The sequence below is a fragment of the Ovis canadensis genome, chromosome 22 (assembly GCF_042477335.2).
Source record: "Ovis canadensis isolate MfBH-ARS-UI-01 breed Bighorn chromosome 22, ARS-UI_OviCan_v2, whole genome shotgun sequence".
NCBI lineage: Eukaryota > Metazoa > Chordata > Mammalia > Artiodactyla > Bovidae > Ovis > Ovis canadensis.
The window spans coordinates 34,288,287-34,310,144 of NC_091266.1; the positions used below are offsets into that span (position 1 = coordinate 34,288,287).

The window sequence follows — 21,858 nt, forward strand, 5'->3', positions numbered from 1 at the left end:
ATCTAAGCTGGAATCTGAGCTCTGCCATTTATTCACTGACTACCACCGGGCAAGGTAAATGACCTCTCTGGGCCTGAGTTCTTACTCGGCAAAGCGGAGAGATGTGAGGATTAGAGAGCATTGGCCCTGTGTCTGTCATAGCCCTTGACACAGTAGGTTTTTGATAAACAGCAGTTATATTCACTCATGAGAAATGCCCCCTCTCTCTCCAGTCTTGAGGCCACTCTGCTTTGAGTCACTCCTAACTAGCTTTGCAATCACACTAAACAGGCTGGCAGAAGTGGCAGAACTTCCGAGATCACAGCCAGCCTGTTTCCATTGCCCAGAGGAGAGCAAAGAGGACCAGCGAGTGTTAGGTGACTTGTCCAAGTTCACACAGCCAATGGGAGGAGACGCCGGGCCTCCTGACTAAGCCTAGGGCTCATTCTCCTCCCCCACGACTGTCCCAGGCTGAATTCACTGGGGGGAATACAGTTTCCATAGAGCAGAGGCTTCCCATCCATGCCATCCCCTCCCAGGGCTGATGAGTCAGGGGGCAATTGCAGGAGTGTGGAGGTGCCAACTGGCAGGTGGGACTTTACCGTGGGGGAGAGGGGGATGAGGGAAAGGAACCGTCCTTGAGTCAGCCTTTAGGCTCTGTTCCTTGCCCCTCAGCCTGTGGGATTCTATTTTGAATATGCTGGCAAGGTTCTCTCCGGAAATCTGTACTCCGTAAACTCACAGACCGTGTCTCAGATGTGGCTCACTGGTGGCCTAAAAATCCACAGCCTGACTCCCCAGAATGAAGAGCTGCTGGGGACCAAGATTTGGAATTCTCTTCGAGAAGAGGCTCTAGCTGATATTCTGCCTTTTACCCTGTGGCAGGAGCTGTGGGGGGCGTGTGTGCCCTGGCCAATGTCCTGGGGGCTCAGGTGTGCCAGCTGGAGAGACTCTGCCTCACAGGGCAATGGGAAGATGCCCAGAAACTGCAGCACCGCCTCATTGAGCCAAACACTGCGGTGAGCTCCCAGCCCTTGGGCCCAGCGTGGGGGTGGTCTGTGTCCTTGTTGGAACAGGAGCCAGTGCTGGCACAGGGGTCCCTCCTTGTTCTCTCCTCTTTCAGAAAGGCTTTTTAGAAAACATCCCAGTGTGGGAAACTCTTTGTGCCTCCTCAGGAAATCTTGACTTCAGACAAAGTCGAGCCCCGTTGGTTCTCAAACTTAAGTGTGCATTAGAATTCATTCAGGGAGCTGGTTAAAATTCTACTCCTTTAGACCCAGGAATAGTCACTGAGACAAACGTCCTAGGTGACTGTGACATAGGGAATCCTGGAACCGTACTTAGAGATACACTGCCTAGAGAGAGGGAACCATGGGCCTTTATGTCAGCTTTATAAGGGGCCAGATCCTGAAAAATGGAATGACAGATTAATAAAGGCATGAGAAGCCTGGAGGTATTCAGAGCCCAGCTTTCCCAGGAGAGTCCTGTCTTCAAATAATCCACTCTGCAGTCAGACCGTGTACCCCAAGTCTGTGTTGGGCAAATCAAGGAGAAGAGGCAAGGTGGAACGCTGGTCAAGGGCAGGCAATGCTGTGCTGAGCCATACTGGAGTCTGAGGCAAAAAGAAAAACATGTGTCCCTGGAGACATGTTTTCATTTATACTTTAAATTAAACTTTTTACTCTAGTATCACTGTGGATTCACATGATAAGAAACAATACATGGAGATTCCATCTACCCATTACCCCGTTTACCCCAATGGTAACATCTTACAAAACTATAGCACAATATCACAACCAGGATTTTGACTAACATATAGTCAAGATATAGAATATTTCCATTACCATAAGGATCTCTCCCCTGGCAGCCACAAATATGTTCATTTCTGTAATTTTATCAGTTCAAGACGGTTATATAAATGGAATAAGATCATCTAGAACCTTTTGAAATTTGCTTTTTTTTTCCACTCAGCATAATTTTCTGGAGATTCATTCAAACACACGTATCAGTTCTTTTTTATTATTGAATGTGTCCAGAAACAGCTTTGTTTAACCATTTACCTGTTGAAGGATAGCTCGTTGTTCCCAGTTTGGGGCTATTAAAAGCTGCTGTGAACATCCATGAACAGATTTTAGTATAAGTTCTCATTTTTTCTGGGATAAATACAGAACTGGTGGGTTGTATAATGTTTGCATGCTTAGCGTTTTAAGAAACTGACCAACTTTTTTCCAGAGTAAGTGTACCATTTTGTATTTTTGTTGTTGTTAGTTAAGTTGTGTCCAACTCTTTTGTGACGCTATGGACTGCAGCCTGCCAGGCTCCTATGTCTGTGGGATTTCACAGGAAAGAATACTGGAGTGGATTGTCATTTCCTTCTCCAATTTTGTATTTACATCAGTGTAAATGTATGAGTGACCCAGTTACTCTGTATCCTCGACAGCATTTGGTGTTGTGGCTTTTTTTTTTTCATTCTGATAGGCATGTTGTGACATCTCATTGTGGCTTTAATTTACAGTTTTCTGATGGCTAATGCTATTGAAACTCTTATAATGTATTTATTTGCCATTTATATGAAATGTCTATTTTTGTCTCTTACCCAATTTCCAACTGGATTTTTCTTTCCACTGTTGAGTTTTAGAAGTTCTTTATACCTTCTAGATACTAATCCTTTGTCAAAAATGTTGTCTGCAAATATTTCTCCCAGTCTGTAGTTTATCTTCTCATCCTCTTAACAGATCTTTTGCAGAGCAAAAGTTTTTCAATTTTAAGGAAGTCTAATTATCAATATTTACTTTTATGTTTATGCTTTTGATGCAAGTCTAAGAATCTTTGCTTAGCACAAGATTGTGAAGTTTTTCTTTTCTTTTTCCTAAAAGTTTTATGTTTTACAAGCCTGTGACCCATTTTGAGTTAATTTTTGTAAAACGTATGAGACTTAGATCAAGGTTCTTTTTTTTTTTTTTTTCTTTTTTGGCCTGTAGATATCCACTTGCTCCAGCACCATCTGTTGAAAAGATGATCTTTCCTTTATTGAATTACTTTTGCACCTTTGTCAAAAATCAGCTGGGTGTATTTGTGTGGGTCTATTTCTGGACTCTCTATTCTCTCCATTGATCTATCCCTCTGCAGTATCACACGGACTTGATTATTGTAGGTGTATAATAAATCTTGAAATCAGCTAGACCAACTCTTCCTACTATGTTCTTTTCTTCCCCAAAATTGTTTTAACTAATCTAAATCTTTTGTCTTGCCATATACATTTTAGGAAAATACTATCTATATCTATAAATACTTTTGCTAGGATTTTGGTAGGAATTGTCTTAAACTTGTACACCAATTTGGGAACGACTGACATTTTTGCTTTGTTGTCTTCAAATCCTTGAATAGGATATGTCTCCATTTATGTAAACCTTCTTTGATTTGTTTCATCAGCATTTTATAGCTTTTGCTGCACAAGTTCTCTACAAGTTTTGAGAGATTTACACCTAAGTGGCTCATATTTTTGAGTGATTGTAAATGATATTGTATTTTTAATTTCACTATAAAATATTCATTGCTAGTATGTATAGGAACCAACTGATTTTTGCTTGTTTATCTCACTTATATATGACTTTGCTAAACTCACTTATGAGTTCTAAGAGATTTTTTTTCTAAATTCCTTGGGATTTTTCTACATAGACAATCATGTCATCTACAAATGGGCATGTTTTAATCTCTTCCTTTCTGATCTACATGCCTTTTATTTCCTTTCTTGCCTTAGTGCACTGGCTAGAATTTCCTGCACTAAGATGAACAAGAGTAGTGTCTTGACTTGTTTCTGATCTTAAGGAAAAGCACTCAGTCTTTCACTGTTAAGCACATTGGTAGGTAGGTTTCTGTAGATGCTCTTTATCAAGCTGAGGAAGTTCTCCCGCTATTCCAGCGTTCAGAAAGTTTCAAAAAATCATAAATGGGTGTTGAATTTTTGTGAAATTTTTTTCTTTATTGATTCATATGATCATGTGTTTTATTTCCTCTTTAGCTTATTAATATGGTGAGTGACATTAATAACTTTTAAGTACTGAACCAGACTTGTATCCCGGTGGAATAAGCTCCACTGACATATGATGTATAACTCTTTTTATATATTGCTGAATTTCATTTGCTAATACTTTTTCAAGGATTTTCCCTGTCTATATTCATGAGAGATATTGGTATATAGTCTGTCTTTCTTTGCTTCTTTTCTTCTGTACTGTCTTTGTCTGATTTTGGTATCGGGATAAAAATAGCTTAATTAATTGATTGGGAAATGTTCCCTTCTCTTCTGTTTTCTGGAAGAGATTATGAAAATTGATGTTGTATCTTTGAACATTTTAAAGAATTCTTCAGTGAAACCATCTGGGCCTGGAGGTTTCTTTTTTGGGAGTTTAAATATAATAATAACTCCATACTAGGCCTCTGCTGATACCTCACTGGCTGGAAGGGATAGACGTGCCTCCTTACTGCTCCCCATGTGGCCTCCTCTGATATCTCTAGTGTGTTTGACAGGGTGGCCTCCTTAAGGGTGGGCAGTGGTCAAAGTTCTGACTCTTCTGCAGGGTCTGGCTAGAGCAGAGAGATTGCTGTTCACAAGTTCTCCATCTTGCTCAGCTGCCCCTTCCTTGTCTTCGACCAGAGGGAACAGGCCTTTGTGGGGCTTTTCTTGTCTCTGCTTCCTGGCATTCCAGGGTCCCTGCTCCTTTGGCTCCAAGTCTGGGCCGAGGAGCTTGGCACTGTGCTGTTTCTTGGGTCCCGAGGTCGCTAGTCAGTCTTCCTTCTCTCTGCCTTTCAGACTTTTGTGTTGGTTTTTATATAATGTCCTGGGTTTTTTATTTTTATTTTTTTAGTTCTGCTTTTTGAGGGGAATAAAGAAAAGTACACCTATTCCATCTTCCTGGAAGTGAAAGCTCTAAGCAGTTTTCTTTTATTTATTTATTTGGCTGTACCAAATCTTAGCTGCAGCATGCAAACTCTTAGTTGTGGCATGGGGATCCAGTTCCCTGACCAGGGCTCAAATCCAGGCTCCCTGTATTAGGAGACCAGACTCCTAGTCGCTGGACCAGCAGGGAAGTTCCTCAGGTAGTTTTCTAAATGGTGATTTTTCCCTCCCAGGATATTAGAGTAGTTGGCAAAAAAACACTGAAAATTTTTAAAGTAGGTACATTAACATTTGCAACACTTTTTCCATTTAATATCAAAAACATAACTTACTAGAATTTTACTTCTCTGGCTTGAATGGAAGCAAACACATCAAACCAACTTTTTTCCCTACATCTACTTCTAGACAAAAAAGTTACCATTAAAAATATGCAAAACATGTATGGGGGCACATGTAATTAATGGACTCAGGCTACAAGACTCTGGGCACAGTTCTGTTAATCTTGCCTTTATTTAAAACTTTGACTCTTTGCTCATCGTGGACTTTTTTTGCATTGATTTTTACTTTTTTAAAAATATTGCATTAAATATTTGTCTCATGACTGAGTATTTTGGTGCTCCGTCAAGTTTTGCCTATGAGGCAGATAAAGTGGTGGGCGGGCTCTAGATGTCCCTCACAGTTTATATCTTTACCTCAAAGGGACAGATTAATTCAGATGTAGGGAAAGGACAGCTGAGGAGGCAAGCTTGAGTTTCCCTGGCTGTGAAACTCTCCTGGCATAGGATGCCCTATAGATGGGTTGTAATAACTGCAGGAATAAGGCCCTTTAAGCTGAGCCCCATCCGACCCCAGGCTGTACTATACATACCAACATTCCACTACGGCAGGACCTCTGCTCTCCCACTCCCCTTCCTGTGAGAGAGAAAGTCCCAGAGCCTACATACCACCAGACAGGAAGAGGAGGAGCTTCCAGGCCCTTTGGGGTCTGGGCTAATAGTAGAATCTTTTAAATTTATTTTTTATCCAAGCATGGTTGAATTACATTGTTAATTATGGCTATATAGCAAAGTGATTCAGTTATACACACACATATATTCTTTTCATATTCCTTTCTATTATGGTTTAATCACAAGATATTAAATATAATTCCCTGTGCTACAGAGTAGAACCTTGTTGCTTATACTAGTGGTATTTTTCTCATCCAGTTCTTGTGATGTGGGGTAGCTTTCTTTATCTCCTAATTTTACAGACGAAGCAGCTCGGGCTGCCCCTTGGGAAGAGAGGATGCTTGCTGCCCTAGGCATGCCATCTTGTCTTACCCTTCACTTTGTGCCCCATCCTGTGCCAGCTCTGGGCACACACTCAGGAATGCCTGGAACACCTTTCTGCTGCCTGGGCTGTAGGCTCAGCCACCCCAAGAGCAGCTTGATGTCACCTTATTGCCCTGCCCTGCTTGAACACAATGTGCTTCCTCTGCCCTCCCACCCAGCCAACCTCTTGCCCTGGCTATATTTAGGACTTTCCAGAGTTTTTACCTCCAAACCATTCCACCCTTTCTCAGGGTCTAAAGAGAGACAAATCAGAGATCTTCAGACACCCACGGTGGAAGAGGTTTTCTTCTAGGTACTTCTTGTATCCATCGTCTTTCCCACCCTACTCAGGTTTTGGGTGAAATGCCCAGGTTATTGGGCCTTCCCAAGTAGCTCAGTGGTAAAGAATTCTCTAGCCAATGCCAGAGATGCAGGAGACGCAGGTTTGATCCTTGGGTCGGGAAGATCCCCTGGTGGAGGAAATGGCAATCCACTTAGTATTCTTGCCTGGAGAACCCCATGGACAGAGGAGCCTGGTGGGCTACAGTCCATAGGGTCCAAAAGAGTCAGACAGGACTGAGCAACTGAGCACACACACTGACCAAATGCCCAGGTTATTAGAACATTATGGCTGGAACCAGGCCTGGGAGGAAGCTTGCTAAAGTCTGCTGACCTCTAGTGGTGAATAGTTATTAAATGTCAGTCATTCATCAGTGGTTCCCAATTTTTTTTACCCCAAACAACCTTTTTTCTATTTTTACCCTTCATGAAACCCATATTTCTAAGGTTTTACTTCCTTCAAAGTGAAACCTTATTAAGTAATAATTACTTCTTTTTAAGTAATCAAAGACCAATCTGACACTTCTGATCAGCCTGAAACAACCAGTTGCTATGCTAGAAGCAAAGAAACGAGATGCCTGATTTTAAATTAGGTCTCCCACTACAATGGAAAAGTTTAGAGATCATGTTGTCCAGACCCCTCCTTTTTTAGGCAACTGAACTTGCTCAGAGATAAGTGAATGATACAAGGTTATTCTTTGGACAACCAATGTATTGTTTTCCCTGTGAGAGCATTTGGAATCAGGGATCAGGGAAGAATTACTGGTGGATGGGAGGACCCTGCTGTGGGGACAGTAGAGGTCTGGACCGTGCTGATTTCCCGCAACCCGTGCGCCCAGGTCATGTGCCGGGGAACTGGGCTGTAGACCAGAGATGCTCTAGCCCCCAGACCCACAGGACTGCTGCCTTCTCCCTTCTCAGCGTGAGGACGGAACGCTGCTCTCCTCCCCAGTGGGGTGACTTTCTCTAAAACCAAAGGAAGCGCCTTCCTTCATTCTAGATTTTGGCCTGTGTTCTCTCCTACCCACCTGCCTTCTGGATTCCCAGTCTACCGTGGGTGTCATAGATTCGGCAGTTACTTTACTAGGGAAGGAGGGTGGGAACCCTAACCTTCTGAAAGTGACATGCCTGGGGTCTATAAGTGTGTGTGTGTGTGAGAGACAGAGAAGGGGACTCCCCAGTCTCTTCTAACAGGTGCTGCTCCTTAGGTGACCCAGCGCTTCGGGATCCCAGGGCTGAAGAAAACCATGGACTGGTTTGGCTACTACGGAGGTCCCTGCCGCTCCCCCCTGCAGGAGCTGAGCCCCGCCCAGGAGGAGGCGCTGCGCCTGGACTTCGCCAGCAACGGGTGGCTCTGAGCGCCGGCCGGGGACTGCCGGACCACGCCCACCTCAGCCTCCTGCCGGGGGGTGGCTGCCTGAAGAAAGCGTGGGGGAGAAGAGGGCTCAGGGTTCGAGGCGCCTCTTCTTACTTCAGCCCTCCAGGTAGACTTTCTGCAGGCACTACCAGGCATGCTCATTTCCTGTTCTCCCAGCCCCATGATCTCTGATCTCTGGTTATTTGTATCCTGAAGTATGGGTCTTTAGAGACCTTCAATGTAGGAAGGAACATGACTTACTTATCTCTCTACTGTGCTTTTCTGTCCCCTGAAACCCGTGAACCAGGAGTCAGACGGGAAGGGTGTGTGTGGGGCGTGGGGAGCGGGGAGTTCGGCATAGAATGGCCCTGTTTTAATGGAAGGAAGACTGCTGAGGCTTGAGGGTACAATCCTGTGTCCAGCACAGTGCAGCAGGAAGCTGGGGTAATTCTGAGAGCCTTAGTTCTGACTCCTTCCAGGAGAAGCGGTAGGTTGGAAAATCTGATCAGAAAGCTGTCACTGGTCCTTCAAAGTCCCCCAAGCTACACTGTAGTCTTTTCCTAAATCTATTCTGATTCATCACATATTGTCTCTAGCCTTGATTCCAACCATCAAGTGAGGCAGCCCAGTGACTTAACCAGAACTGGTAAATAATGACACCTGGTGGATAAATGTTACATTCTAGAAGGCTATGCGAGCCAACCCAGGTCTGAAACAGTAAGAAAGGGGGCTTGACCTGAGAAAAGACCGTCTTCTTGCCTATACACACTCTGCTTTTATTATTAAGCACAGTTACTTTGTTACTGCAATAAAGTTTAATAAGTTAGACTGGCATGACTACCTACAGACTGACACTCCAGTGTTAAACAGATCTTAGGTTTCCTGCTCAGATATAAAGACCTTTCTAGAGGCAATTTAGCTCCCAAGGTCTGCTTTTTCCCAGCTCTGAGAGAGGCTTTAAGAATACTGCACAAACATAAGCACTCGATTAGTGGTGCCCTAGGGAAAAAGCTTGATGAAGTTTTCCATGGGAGAGGTAAGAGGCAAAACATTTCAAGTGAGATATTTACAAACACCTAGCATATTAATTTAAAAGGCTGCTTTTATGGAGAAGGACATGGCAACCCACTCCAGTACTTTTTCCTGGAAAATCCCATGGATGGAGAAACCTGGTGGGCTACAGTTCATGGGGTCACAAAGAGTCAGGCACGCGACTTCACTTTCACTTTTCTCTAAAATGTTTAACCTTATTCAGTGATAATCTGACTAGCAGCAGGAAACCTGAGATGAACTTTTAAAAAAACTACTCTGGTTAAAAAGAAAGGTAAACAAATCATTGTTTAGGGCAAGGACTAGAGGACAGAATATAAAAGGTATCAATCTTCAACAGAAACTGGGCATCTGGCTGACACTTAGAAGCTTGGGGCTTAGCATCTGGGCTCTTCTCACAGTTGACTTCTAGAGGATCTGGGCTGAGGAGAATCAGGTTCAGGAATGGGGCAAAAAGGTAGGGCTAGGGAGGCAGGCTGGTGTACTGGTGAAGAGCTCAGCCTTTGAGCTTAAACTGACTGGGCTTAAGTTCTTGGATCTGGAGATGCCTTAGTGTCAGCAAGATCCTGGAAAACTATGTAAATACCCTGAACCTCATCGGTGATAGCAGGATAATAATGGTACCTTCCTCTCAGGACTTACAAGATTGTGCATGTGAAAGAGTTAGCGTGGCAGGTGATTGTGCAAAGAGTTGCCGGAGATAACCAGCAGGTGGGACGATAACCTGTCTCAGGACTTGGGCACCCTGACGTTCAAGATGAGTACTGTGGGGAAAGTGCTTTGGAGCCAAAAAGTCCCAGATACAAATCCTACCCAGCTCTGCCACTCACTAGTTAGGGCAACCTCAGCCTGTCTGCTGTTGTTGTTTGTTTGCGTTCTTTTTAAAAAATTCTGCATGTACCTACCTTGCAGAGTTAGATGATATTTCATAGTAAAGTGTGCAACCCTCAGTTTCCAAGCCTCATCTATGACTAACTTTTAGAAATAGCAAATGGGCCAATATCCATACAGATGTAGAGCAAGAGTCAGGAAAACCAAGTATAGGTAGTTCTGGCGATTTGTTTATTCCTCATAAGCATTTGTTTCCACACTATAACGCAGAGAATAAATAGAGGCACACAACTATCACTTCCACCACAATCTGCTGTTGAGGAGACATTCAGTGTGAGGATAAGGGGCTGGGGATGGGGTGGGGCATTTGGGGATCCCAGGGTAACTGGAGGCCTCTGTGATGAATTGTGCAGGAGTCCAATCAATCCAGATCTGATCCCTAGGCCTGATGGCCAAGGCTCATGGTGGAAGAGTTACAGTGACCAAATGCTCTTTGAGTTCACTGCCTTCCCAAGATGGGTCAAATTCTACCTGAACCCCAAGGGGTTGAGGTGGGTCTGACCTACTGGTCCACTGAGGAGGAGCTGTGTCAGCCCAAGCTATCCTGGAGGATTCAGTTCACTCCATGACAAGGCCTGATGTGACCCAGAGATGTCTGCCCTTGACTTGGAGTAAGTAATATTTACAAGCTATAAGATGACTGTTTACATCGATTTCTTTCTGACTAAAAGGATCCTTTCCCATGTCTAAGGAAGGAGAGAGGGGCACAGATTACCTGCTGGAACTTAGGGTAGGAAGACAGCTTGTAAGGTCAAGGGAGAAGAAGACAGCACTTCACTGAACGCTTCACAGGGGCAACAAGCAGACACAGGACCAGGCTGGTCAGACAAAGTGGGAGGCCTGGGGCCGTGATGTCAACCAGGAATGCAGGGCAACATACAGAAAAGCTCTGGCCTTGACTTTCATGGGACCGCTATACTGTCAAGCCCACCCCTATTGTTTTCCTCATTTCTCACAGAGCACTGAGCACTTGGCCCTCATCTGGGGCTGGGATCACCTGCACTAAATAGAGGCAGAAGGAAGAGATTCTGCATCACTTGGCAGAAAATGAAGGAGAAAGGCAGCAGCCAGTCTGCCCCGGGTGGTCTCCGGTGTTAGGGACAGAAGTACCAATGAGTAAGAGAGGGGAAGGACACACTGAGCGGCCGCTGCTGCAGTGGCCAGAGCCCTGCCTGGCAGGTGACAGGCCCCTCCCGGGGCTTCTGCTCCACGGTCATTTTCGCCTCCTCTCACGTTGGGTTCATCTGTCCACCCTGAGCGGGTGGCGGGCGTTGCTGTCAGCCAGGCACAGCCCCCGTCAGGCAGTGAGGCTCCGGGCTGACTTGGAGGCGCTCTGGGCCCGCTGGACCACCGCCGAGCACTTCTCACGCCGCAAAAGCTTGTTGTTCTCGAACAGACCTTCATTGCGGGGTATTCCATGAGAACCATCAGGGAAAGTCAGCAGGCCTTTGGGGGGACAGAGAAAATAAGGGTGTGACAGTGGCATTTGTGGCTCGGAGGCCAGCTTGCTACGTTGGAGCCGAGGAGAGAAAATTTGCAGCTCTTGGGTGCTAGTCCAGGAACACAGCACTCTGTATTGCTGGGTGTCCACAGAAGGATTAAAGCTGCAAAGGTGTCCTGCCACCCATTTACACTCGCCTTAGTCACCTGTCCTGCTGGTTGGCAACTTACCCAAACCATCCACTCTGCCGTTTTTAAATTCTCCCTCAAAGGTCATGTTGTCATGTCGAATGAAGACTCCGACGCCGTTGAACTTGCCCTGGGCAAACTCCCCCTCATACCTGGGGAAATGCGAGATGTCAGCCTTCAGGATAACTGAATCAGGCAGCTACCAACACCAAACGCTAAGGAGCAAAGCTGATTCCACTCTTCCAGAGCTCCCCCCACCCCGCTCACCCCATCTTACCCAGCAGAGAGGAGTCAGAGAGCCCAAATGATATGAGGCTCTAATCTCGAGGAAACAACCAAAGAGCACAGTGGTGGGCTGAGAGGTCACTGACCTCCTTGCCATCTCAAAGTTTAGAAGTATTTATAAAGTAACCAGTAAAAGAACGAATGCTACTCCTTGCCTGTTTTCAGAGAGTCAGGGACAAGCTCAGATTTGACCAGGTGTTTCTCCCTATCATTTTTAGATCAGAGCTTCCCTTCCCTCGTCTAAGGTTGGGAAAAGAATGACCAGGTACCCACCTTGAGCCATCTGAGAAGGTCAGTACCCCGAAGCCATTAAAGAGCCCATTCTCAAAATGGCCCAGGTAGGTGCCACCATCTGCAAACATCAGTTGACCAAAACCATGTCTGCGGCCTGAGCAAAGAGAAGACGGGTGTCAGGTTGGGATGGGGCAGCTTCAGGGTCCTCTGTCACTGTCTAACATCCTTTGCCTTGCATCACCCCACCCACAAAGGAAAGAAGAGAAACAGTGACATTAGCAGGGCAGAGAACCATTGCCCAGAGTAATAACTTGGCTCCAAGGATTGTTGCAGTGAAAAGGAAAAAAGAGCAGTGAGTTTTTCTTTCCCTTTCCTGAGATCAAAGAAGATAAAGAGAACAGTGAACAGGCCTGAACACTCCCAGTTTTTACTTTAACTTTTCCTAATCTGTCGTCTGTAACTGAAATTGCTTTTCTGCCCCCGAACTCTGCATGAGCTACATTTTGCACCTATTATCCTCTGCATGCATGCGGGCTAAGTCACCTCAGTCACGTCCAGCTCTTTGTGACCCTGTGGACCATAGCCCGCCAGGCTCCTCTGTCCATGGGATTCTCCAGGCAAGAACACTGGAGTGGGTTGCCATGCCCTCCTCCAGAGGATTGAACCCACACGTCTCTCATGTCTCCTGCACTGGCAGGCAGGTTCTTTATCATGAGCACCACCTGGGAAGCCCTTGACTCTGTGCTACTTACATCCTGTATCTGGTGCTTACCTTATAGCACTCTCTCTGCAAACCACCTCTTGTAGTTTTTCTCTTTTTACATATCAGAAAGAAGGGGCAGGGCCACAGGACGGCCAGACTCAATTACTGGGATACTGATGCCAGCCTATGACTGTTTTTGAAACAGTGCAAGAGGAAGAATACAAGATTCTTACACCTTCGCTCCTCATCACAGACCCCTGACTGCAAGCCCTCATCTTCTGTAAGCCCACAGACTCCTCACGAAGCAGAGGGGGCACAGCTCTTGAGGCATGAGCCTACTGTGTTTCCCTCTCTGCCTGCTGAGAATTAAAGCCACCTTTCTATTTCCTCCAAACTCTGTCTCCACATTTTTTAATTTGGATTGGGTGGGCAGAGACAGCCAAGATTTTGGCCAGCAACAGCCATCAGATTTGGAGCAGATCTAAGTATGAAGGTAAGCGAGCACTTAAAAATCACAATAGCTAAAAAAAAATTTTTTTAATAAAAATCACAATAGCTAATGTTTACAGAGCCTTCACTATGTGCCAGGGACTCTTTCAAACACTTTGTATTTATCATCTAATTTGATCATTACAACAACCTTAGGAGGTAGGCACAATACTATTTCTTAAATACTATTATTTAATATAATAGTATTTAATACTTAATACTTAAATACTATTTATTTTTATTTATAAATTTTTAAATAAATACTTAAATACTATTTATTAAAAACAAATAACAATATTATTTCCACTTTTTTTTTTTTGCCACAACATGCGGCATATGGGATCTTAGCTCCCTGACCAGGGACCAAACCCACATCCCCTGCAATGGAAGTGCGGAGTCTCTACGACTGGACTGCCAGGGAAAACCCCTATTGTTCCCATTAACAGATGCAGAAATCAAGGCAAGGGGAAGCTAAAAAAAGGTACTCAAGATCACAGACCAACTAAGAGGCAGAGCTAGACAGCAAACGCAGTCAGCACCTTGACTCGGGAGCCCTTGACACTTAACTACTTTGCCAGTCTAAGAAAAAATTGAAGTACCCTCTGAGACTATGAAGCTGCGCGGCAAACCTAACAACCTGACTGGCAAGACTGGTTGAGCTTTGCTCCATCAGCAGGGCTGTGCTTACCCACTGGACTGGCCAGAGAGCAGAGTAAGATGCTAGAGAAGCAGCAATGCCTTTCAGGGTACCAGGCAGCTCTTTTGGTGGATAGAGACTGCCCGGCAGAGCCTCAGGAAGACTCTCCTCGAAAAGGTCACCTTGAAGGCGAGAGCAGTTTGGGAGGCAGGAGAAAAGGCTGGGATGTATGGAGGTAAGGTCACGTCCCATATGCACAATTTCTCCTCTCAAATCTCAAGAATTCATCAGCTGTAGGGATCTACCAGGAAAAAAGTGAGGTGTCTGGAAATGGTGTGAACTGCTCTTCGTTGGCACAACTATAAAGAGTCTAGTCTCCTCAGGGCAGTTCCTGGCTTGCTAGGATTGGACCCATGAGACTTTTAAGTGGCCAGACTGTTTCCAAGCTGAACATTATTAACCTGCTTCCTGTACAGTCCCAGGCTCTGAGGAATTCTGCCATGCCTGTGAATAGATACTTTCAAGTGTAATGAGCTGTCACAGGAAACTCAAGGCCATGGATGTCATCTTCTCTTAAGTGTCTGCCCTAATTTCCTCCTTAACTTCTTAAGATTCCCTAGAAGCAAGTCATTGCAATGAATTTACACTTTCTAATTTACAGGCACTAAAAATCATTCATTTTGTTTTGCTGAGTACATTAGCAGTTATAAAAACAATTCCCAAATAATACCGTGAAAGGAGAAAAAGAGTGCTTGGGGGTGGGAGGGTGGTTTCCTGGTCGTCCAGTGCTTAGGATCCAGCGCTTTCACTGCTGAGGGCCCAGGTTCCATTCCTGGTCAGGGAACTAAGATTCTGCAAGCCATGAGGCATGGCAAAAAATAAAAAATAAACGAGTGCTAAAACACTTAAAATTTAGAAGTGGGAACATTTAACTTATTTTTGGAGGTTGGCATAGTAGTAGCATTTTCCAATTCCTTTATTTATAATCCTAAAATTGAATAAAGGAAAGGCAATATTTGGATTAAATCCTGGATATAGAAATGAAGTCTCATAAAGCTTGCTTATATGTCCTCATGTATTTCTCCTTCAGCCAAATGAAGGGTTCATCACTGGATGTCCCCCATGGGTCCTCTCTCACCCTCCTTCCACTCGCCACGATACTCCTCTCCACTGGAGTAAGTGAAGGAACCTTTTGTCAGGGTCATGGTGACAGCTCACAACAGGATGAAATCTGCAAGAAACAACAGAGGAGAGCCAGTGTCATAGGATGGCTGGAGGAAAGGCCTGGAGAGCAATTTTATAGATACCTTCTAAAGGCTACCAGCCTGGTAAGCATGAACTACCTTGAGTACATTTAACAAAAATCCCCACCCCCAACCACCACCACCACCACCACCACCACCACCACCACCACCACCACCACCACCACCACCACCTCTGCCCAAACAGTCTTATCCTCTTACTTGTCTCAAAAGTTTCAGCCAGTTCTAATCTTCTAAGACCTAGGATGGAAATTTAGGATTAACCTTTAAGCATTTGCTTGATACCTACTATGTGCTTAGTCAATGCATAAAATATAGTCTTGTCCTTTGACAAGTTTGTAGTCTAGTTGGTAAAAGTAACAATTGAAACACTGAGTAATACGAGAGATAATATAATTAAATGTCAAACTGGATGGCAGAGATTACAAAGACAAGGGATGGGCAGGATTTAAAACAAGCAGTGAAGAATGCAAAGGGCAATTCCAGACTGAAAAAACACAGGGATGAAAGCACCAAGAGCAACATAAACGTGACATGTGCAGCTGGAAATAAGAAGCCAGGTCTTGAAGGTTTATTTACAGAGTAATGGGAAGTAAATTCATTTATGTACACCCAGCCTGAATCTTAAATCTGAAAAGAATCCAAACCCTCTCATTTTGGAGGAAGAACCATTTGGAGAAAACAGAAACCCAAAGAGGTTAAGAACTAGTTTAGTGAGCAATGACGATGATGGTGCTCATGCCTCCCCGACTGCCACCAGTTCTTTCCCCCCGTACCATGTCTCTGCTTTTAGGGTCAGGCCAGCTTAATGAGACCTTTGGAAACTAGGCAGAAGGGTTGATGACTGATAAGGTAGGGGAAAAGAAGAAACCTCTGGGGGTTACAACACAAACTAAGAAAGCAGAGTCTAAGGAAAATGAATGTGGCAGAAGGAAGCAGGATGGGTTGGAACAGCAAAGGCCTACAGCCAGAAAAGCTATAAGATCGTTTAGTCAACTGTAAAAATGCACTTGACATATTCTCCCTCCATCCATGCCTTTGCAACATGACATGGCAGATCCTCCACTAAGAGGCAGGTTATTTATTTCTCTGCCCATTGGATCTGGGTGGGTTATCTGACTTGAAGACTGCAGATGCCTGGGTGAGCTCAGGCAGGACCAGAAGAGCTGCTCTCCTGAGCTCAGCCCTGAATTACACACCCACAGAATCACAGACTAAAGGAATGGTTGTTGTTTTATCCACTATAATTTGAGGATGGTGTGTAATAACACATCCAGCAAAAGCTAACTGATACACCCAGGTTTGAGCTCCTAAGGCCTGAACTAGGGAGATAATAGGGTAAAGTGAAAGTGAAAGTCGCTCAGTCGTGTCTGACTCTTTGTGACCTTATAGACTATACAGTCCATGGAATTCTCCAGGCCAGAATACTGGAGTGGGTAGCTGTTCTCTTCTCCAGAGGTTCTTTCCAACCCAGGTATCAAACCCAGGTCTCCCGCATTGCAGGAGGATTCTTTCCCAGTTGAGCCACAAGGAAAGCCCAGGGTAATGGGAGCAGGAATGATCATTAGATATGGCACAGGATAAATGGAAACAACCGATAACATTTGGAGACTGGCTAGGTATAGCTTCATATGAGTGGTAAAAGAATGTTTATCTTCAAGGATATTCTATAAGAAGATACTCAAAACATAAGATACTCAAAACATAATTAAATATAAACAGAGATAAACAGAATGATTTGACATGTTTTTTAACATACAATCCCTATTTCTCTTTCTTTCTCGTTCTCTTCTTATGCCCTCTCCTCTGGCAACTATCTTGCTTGTTCTCTGTAACTGTTTCTGGTTTGTTATGTTCATGCATCTATTTTTGTTTTGTAAATACCATGTATAAGTGAAATCACATGGCATTTGTTTTTATCTGACGTATTTCATTTTAGCATAATGCCCTCTAGGTCCATCCATATCGTCACAAATGGCAAGATTTCATTCTTTATTATGGCTGAGTAGTATTCTACCAGATATATACATATACATTAACATGTACATCTTCTTTACCCATTCATCTATTGATGGGCACTTAGATTGTGTCCATATTTTGGCTATTGTAAACAATGTTGCAATGAACATAGGGGTGCATATCTTTTCTAATTAGTGTTTTCTTTTTCTTCAGATAAATACCCAGGAGTGGTAGTACTGGATCATATGGTAACTCTGTTTTTAATTTTTTGAGGAACTACCATACTGTTTTTTCCATAGTGGCTGTACCAATTTACACTCCCATCAATAGTACCCAAGGTTTCCCTTTTCTCACATCCTTGCCAACACCTATAATTTGTTGTCTTTTTGATAACAGTCATTCTAACAGGTGTGAAGTAATAGCTCACTGTGGGTTTTCAAAAATATTTTTTTTTAATTATTTGTTTATTTATGGCAGTACTGGGTCTTAATTGCTGTGCACAGGCTTTCTCTGGCTGCAGCTAGCTGGGGCTATTCTCTGGTTGTGGTGCACAGACTGCTCATGGCAGTGGCTTCTCTTGTTGCAGAGCACAGGCTCTAGAGTGTGTGGGCTTCAGGAGTTGTGGCCCATGGGCTTAGATGCCCCTCAACATGTGGACTCCTCCTGGACCAGGGATCAAACCCATGTCCCCAGCACTGGCAGGCAGATTCTTCACCACTGGGCCACCAGGCAAGTCTTCTCATTGTGGTTTTGATTTGCATTTTCCCTGATGGTTAGTGATGTTGGCCACCTGTACATCTTTTTTGGAAAAATATCTATTTAGGCTCTCTGCTCATTTTTAATCAGGTTGTTTGCTTTTTTGATACTGAGATTTATGAGTTCTTTGTATATTTTGTATTTTTTCATCAAATACATTGTTTGCAAATATCTTCTCCTATTTAGTAGGTGGCCTTTTCATTTTGTTGATAGGGTTCCTTCACTGTGCAAAAGCTTTTTAGTTTAAGTCCCATTTGTTACTTTTTGCTTTTGTTTCTCTTGCCTGAGGAAACATATCCAAAAATTATTGCTAAGACTGATGTCAAAGACCATGCTGCCTATCTTTTCTTCTAGGAGTTTTGTGGTGTCACAACTTAAATTTAAGTCTTCACTCCATCTTGAGGGTTTGTTCATTCGTACATGGTGTGAGAGTAGTCCAATTTGATTCCTTTGCAGGTAGCTGCCCAGTATTCCCAACACAATTTACTGAAGAGGCTATCTTTTCTCCATTGTATATTCTTGCCTCTTTTGTGGTAGACTAGTTGCCATATACGTGTGGGTTCATTTCTCTGCTCTCTATTCTATATCTGTGTGCCTGTTTTTGTGCCTGTACGTACTATTTTGATCACTCTAGCTTTGTAGTACAGTTTGAAATCAGGAAGCATGATAGTTTCAGCTTTGTTGTCTTTCTTAAGATTACTTTGGCTATTCAGAATCTTTTGGGTTTCCTTACAAATTCAAATAACATTTTGGAAAAAAAAATCAACAATTTTGACTAATGAGGTAAGTACTGAGTAGAAGAAGAGTAAATTAAAGCCACTCATCTATTCTTTATCAGTGCCTTATGGGATATTCTAATTTTGGCCTATGTCATAATGGTTTTGATACAGATGTTAAAAGCTCGTAAGTGATCTGATGTGAAGACAGCCTGGCCTGAACAGAGCAGAAGCCCTGTGCTCTCACCCAAATACATAGGGATATTAATTTCTACCTCTATAATGAAGGCCAGCTTTGTGGAAATTCTTTAGGTGATGTTTAGAGGGTTCCTAGGTAGCTCAGACCATAAAAAATCTGCCTGTGATGCAGGAGACCCGGGTTTGATCCCTGGGTTGGGAAGATCCCCTGGAGGAGGGCATAGCAATCCACTCCAGTATTCTTGCCTGGAGAATCCCATGGACAGAGGCGCCTGGTGGGCCATAGTCCACGGGGTAGCAAAGAGCTGGACATGACTGAGTGACTTTCACTTCACTGCAGAGTCATCCCATAGATTCACCAGGGATTTTTCTCAATTTTCCAGTTACTCAGGAGCTCCATATCCAGGGTCCCTTAAATAGTAGAAGACATCCCAAGACAAGGATCATTTTCTTGTCTTAATGCCCTCAATACCTCTAGGGTCTATTTCTCAGTGAGGTGATGCTGGCATCTGGTATACCATCTCTGTCGCATCAACGTTCCACAAGGTCAGCATCTAATTTCAGGCTCACAAGCTTCTTATAATCAACCCAGCACCAGAGTATGCCTGGGGTAGAGGTCAACATGACTCCATGGCAAATACAATATTAATGAGAGGAAGAGAGGCAGTTTGCCATCAAAACTAAAGAGGAAAACTCTTTCCAGTACAGACAGACATGCTGACAGCTAGAGGCTACCATTGGCTCTTCCCAGAAATAATTACATCTGAGAACGAAAAGTGTCAGCTATGGTATAAATGGTATGGTACTATTTCATTCCTTCAAAACAAATCAGAATATGAATGGTTACATCTTCTACTAAATATTGAAACTAAACAACTGTTCTGATACATAAACACAAAATCATTATTTCCACAGGAAGATGATGTTAAGGACATTCCCTTTAAATGTTAAGAAGCAGCTAATTTGTCTTCAAAGTTTTGGAAGGAGTGCACGTTGAGGAATCAGACTGAGGACACAGCAGCTCAGTCTCTTGCATGTTTACTTTTTCTTGTATGAAATTTCCAAATAGTGGCATCCCACCAGTAGAAGGAACCTGAAAGGGAATAATTCTTTTCTAAAACTTGAGGATTATCTAGGGACCAAGTACTAGCCAGCCCTTCCAATTGTAAACCTAGCCACTCTTTCAGTATGTTGTTAGCTTTGGGGCAATATATCCTAAACATTTCAAAGAAGCCAAAGAAATGAAAGATTAGCTTCTCATTACCAAATAGAATGGACTGCATTTTCCGAAGATATTTGCGACCATATTTCCTGTCTTACACGTTCTTTTACAATTTGACCTTGCCACTGTCCCATCAAAAACTTGTGTCTAACTCACCTATGAATCTGGCCAGGCTTGTGATTGCTTCAACCAATAGAAGGTGATGGAAGTGATGATGTGTTCTGAGGTTAGATCATAAAAGGTGATGCAGTGTCCATCTTGCTCACTGGTACACTTGAGCTCTGAGACCTGAGACATCACAGGAGTAGTTTGATTATCCTGAGGCTACCATGCTCAGAGGCTGGGCTACATAGGTCACATGCGCTGGTGCTTTCAGTCAGCAGTCCTCATCTCTGAACCACCCTAGCCTAGGCACCAGGAGTGAGTAAAGGAGCTTTCAGAATGATTCCAGCTCCCAGCTATTGAACCTGCATCTCAGCTGAGGTATCATGGAACAGAGTGAGGTCATTGCTATGATGCCCTCTCCGAATTCCTGACTCACAGGATCTGTGAGCATCATATGGCAGGTTTTAAGCAGCTAATTTTGGGGTAATTTGTTATACAGCAATTGTAACTGAAACATCATCTCTCAACCTAACCCTGCCACTGTCCTTTTCCATTTGTTTTTAATGTAGTATGTCTGCAGGTACTACAAATTCTCATTCCTTTTTGTTTTAGGGTGATAGAGCAAACTTCAATAGTTGCTTGTCAAAATGATGTCAGTTCCCAAGAACACAATCAGAAGTGCTAATTAAAGGAACCAGATGTACACTCCATTCCTCTCAGGCCATGGTTGAACACACTCGAATAGAAACTTCTACATGTGTCCAAATAATTGATATTGTCACTGCCTGAGTGTCAGGGTTTTCATTTATGACTTCTGTAATTAGCCATGCTAATTAATAGCTGTAGAGCTACTGACCCAAAAAGGAACTTTATCAGTAATCATAGTTATTGAGACAAATCTAGTTTAATGAAGTATAGCCAGTGCTAATATAGACTAAAAATAAAACCCAATACTTTAATAAAGGATGCAAATCAGTATTTGTATCAGCTATTCAAAAAATATTTTTAAAGAGAACAGATGGCCTAGGAGTTTAGGCTTCAGATACATATGTGGAATCTAGCCAGAAAGTCAAGATAAGTCATCCTTCTTAACAGATGCCCACCCTTTCTCTCTTGATAGATAGGTTGCAAAGGATCAAACCAAACATTTACCTAAAAGAAAATGACTATTTTTACCCCATAAACCAACACACTGTTAGTCTACACAATACACTATATCCTCACTATCTTTATTTTCTCCTGCCCCAAACATTTCCAAATAGAACTAGAAGACAGGGATGAAAACTTTTGTTTCCATTTCGTCTTTTTATAAAATTTCAGAAATCAAACTGATCAAAAATATTTATGGATCCACAGTAATTAACATATATCCAAATCCAGAGGATTGAAAAAAAAACTAAAAGAAAGCAGATTTTCAGTTTAAGAATATTTTTTGAGGCATCCACTTGAACTATCCACATATATTAATAAGCATCACATGGTTCCCCTAAAGCCACCCTCCCCAGGGTATGACAGTCTTGTCAAAGTTCTTTGAGCTGTAAGGAAAGCAGTTCTTAGGCTTTTAGAATTCCAAAAAGAAGAAAATGAAGGCTTTGATGAACAAAGATCAGGCTTGTAAGAGACCTAGAACAAAAAGTCAAATGTTCTTTTTAAAGTATTTTAAGTGAACTTAAAATAATTTTCTCTTTTAAGTCTGTAAATCTCTTTCACTTTAACAATTCTTCCTTCCACAGGAAAAATAAACAAATGTATCACTATTAGATAAAGGTCTTATTTAGGAAGACTGTGAGACAGTTAAGATTGGAGAAAGTGGAAAGAAAATCCTGACGCCAGAAAGAAG

The 21,858-nt window shown here is 43.2% G+C and overlaps 2 protein-coding genes and 1 long non-coding RNA gene across 17 annotated transcripts in view; 2 read left to right on the forward strand and 1 right to left on the reverse strand.

Moving 5' to 3' along the window:
- Positions 1 to 13,068, forward strand: part of HOGA1 (4-hydroxy-2-oxoglutarate aldolase 1) — a 27,290-nt gene extending 14,222 nt beyond the window's left edge. Inside the window, exons 6-9 of one of the 3 annotated variants that reach the window (XR_011252239.1) lie at positions 865 to 998; positions 7,734 to 8,009; positions 11,956 to 12,323; positions 12,880 to 13,068. Coding sequence is in view for 1 of the 3 variants with exons in the window: in XM_069568250.1 (XP_069424351.1) it covers positions 865 to 998; positions 7,734 to 7,883 (284 nt within the window). In the remaining 2 variants the exon portion in view is untranslated. Of the gene's footprint in view, positions 1 to 864; positions 999 to 7,733; positions 9,883 to 11,955; positions 12,324 to 12,879 lie in introns of those variants that run through there. The other 2 variants (XR_011252240.1, XM_069568250.1) reach the window with 2 other exon arrangements.
- The window catches only part of MORN4 (MORN repeat containing 4), a 25,128-nt gene continuing 13,241 nt past the window's right edge, over positions 9,972 to 21,858 (reverse strand). For 4 of the 13 annotated variants that reach the window (XM_069568258.1, XM_069568254.1, XM_069568257.1 and 1 more), the window contains exons 2-7: positions 20,070 to 20,201; positions 15,264 to 15,302; positions 14,939 to 15,031; positions 12,011 to 12,125; positions 11,495 to 11,604; positions 9,972 to 11,269 (exon numbers count right to left, since the gene is read on the reverse strand). In XM_069568258.1, the coding sequence (XP_069424359.1) occupies positions 11,121 to 11,269; positions 11,495 to 11,604; positions 12,011 to 12,125; positions 14,939 to 15,005 (441 nt within the window). In that variant the 5' untranslated portion in view covers positions 15,006 to 15,031; positions 15,264 to 15,302; positions 20,070 to 20,201 and the 3' untranslated portion in view covers positions 9,972 to 11,120. The remainder of the gene's footprint in view (positions 11,270 to 11,494; positions 11,605 to 12,010; positions 12,126 to 14,938; positions 15,032 to 15,263; positions 15,303 to 20,069; positions 20,202 to 21,858) is intronic. The other 9 variants (XM_069568264.1, XM_069568255.1, XM_069568263.1 and 6 more) reach the window with 3 other exon arrangements.
- LOC138427992 (uncharacterized) lies at positions 13,945 to 15,441 on the forward strand. The gene is made up of 2 exons (XR_011252241.1): positions 13,945 to 14,035; positions 14,891 to 15,441. It is a non-coding gene; the product is annotated as an uncharacterized lncRNA (long non-coding RNA).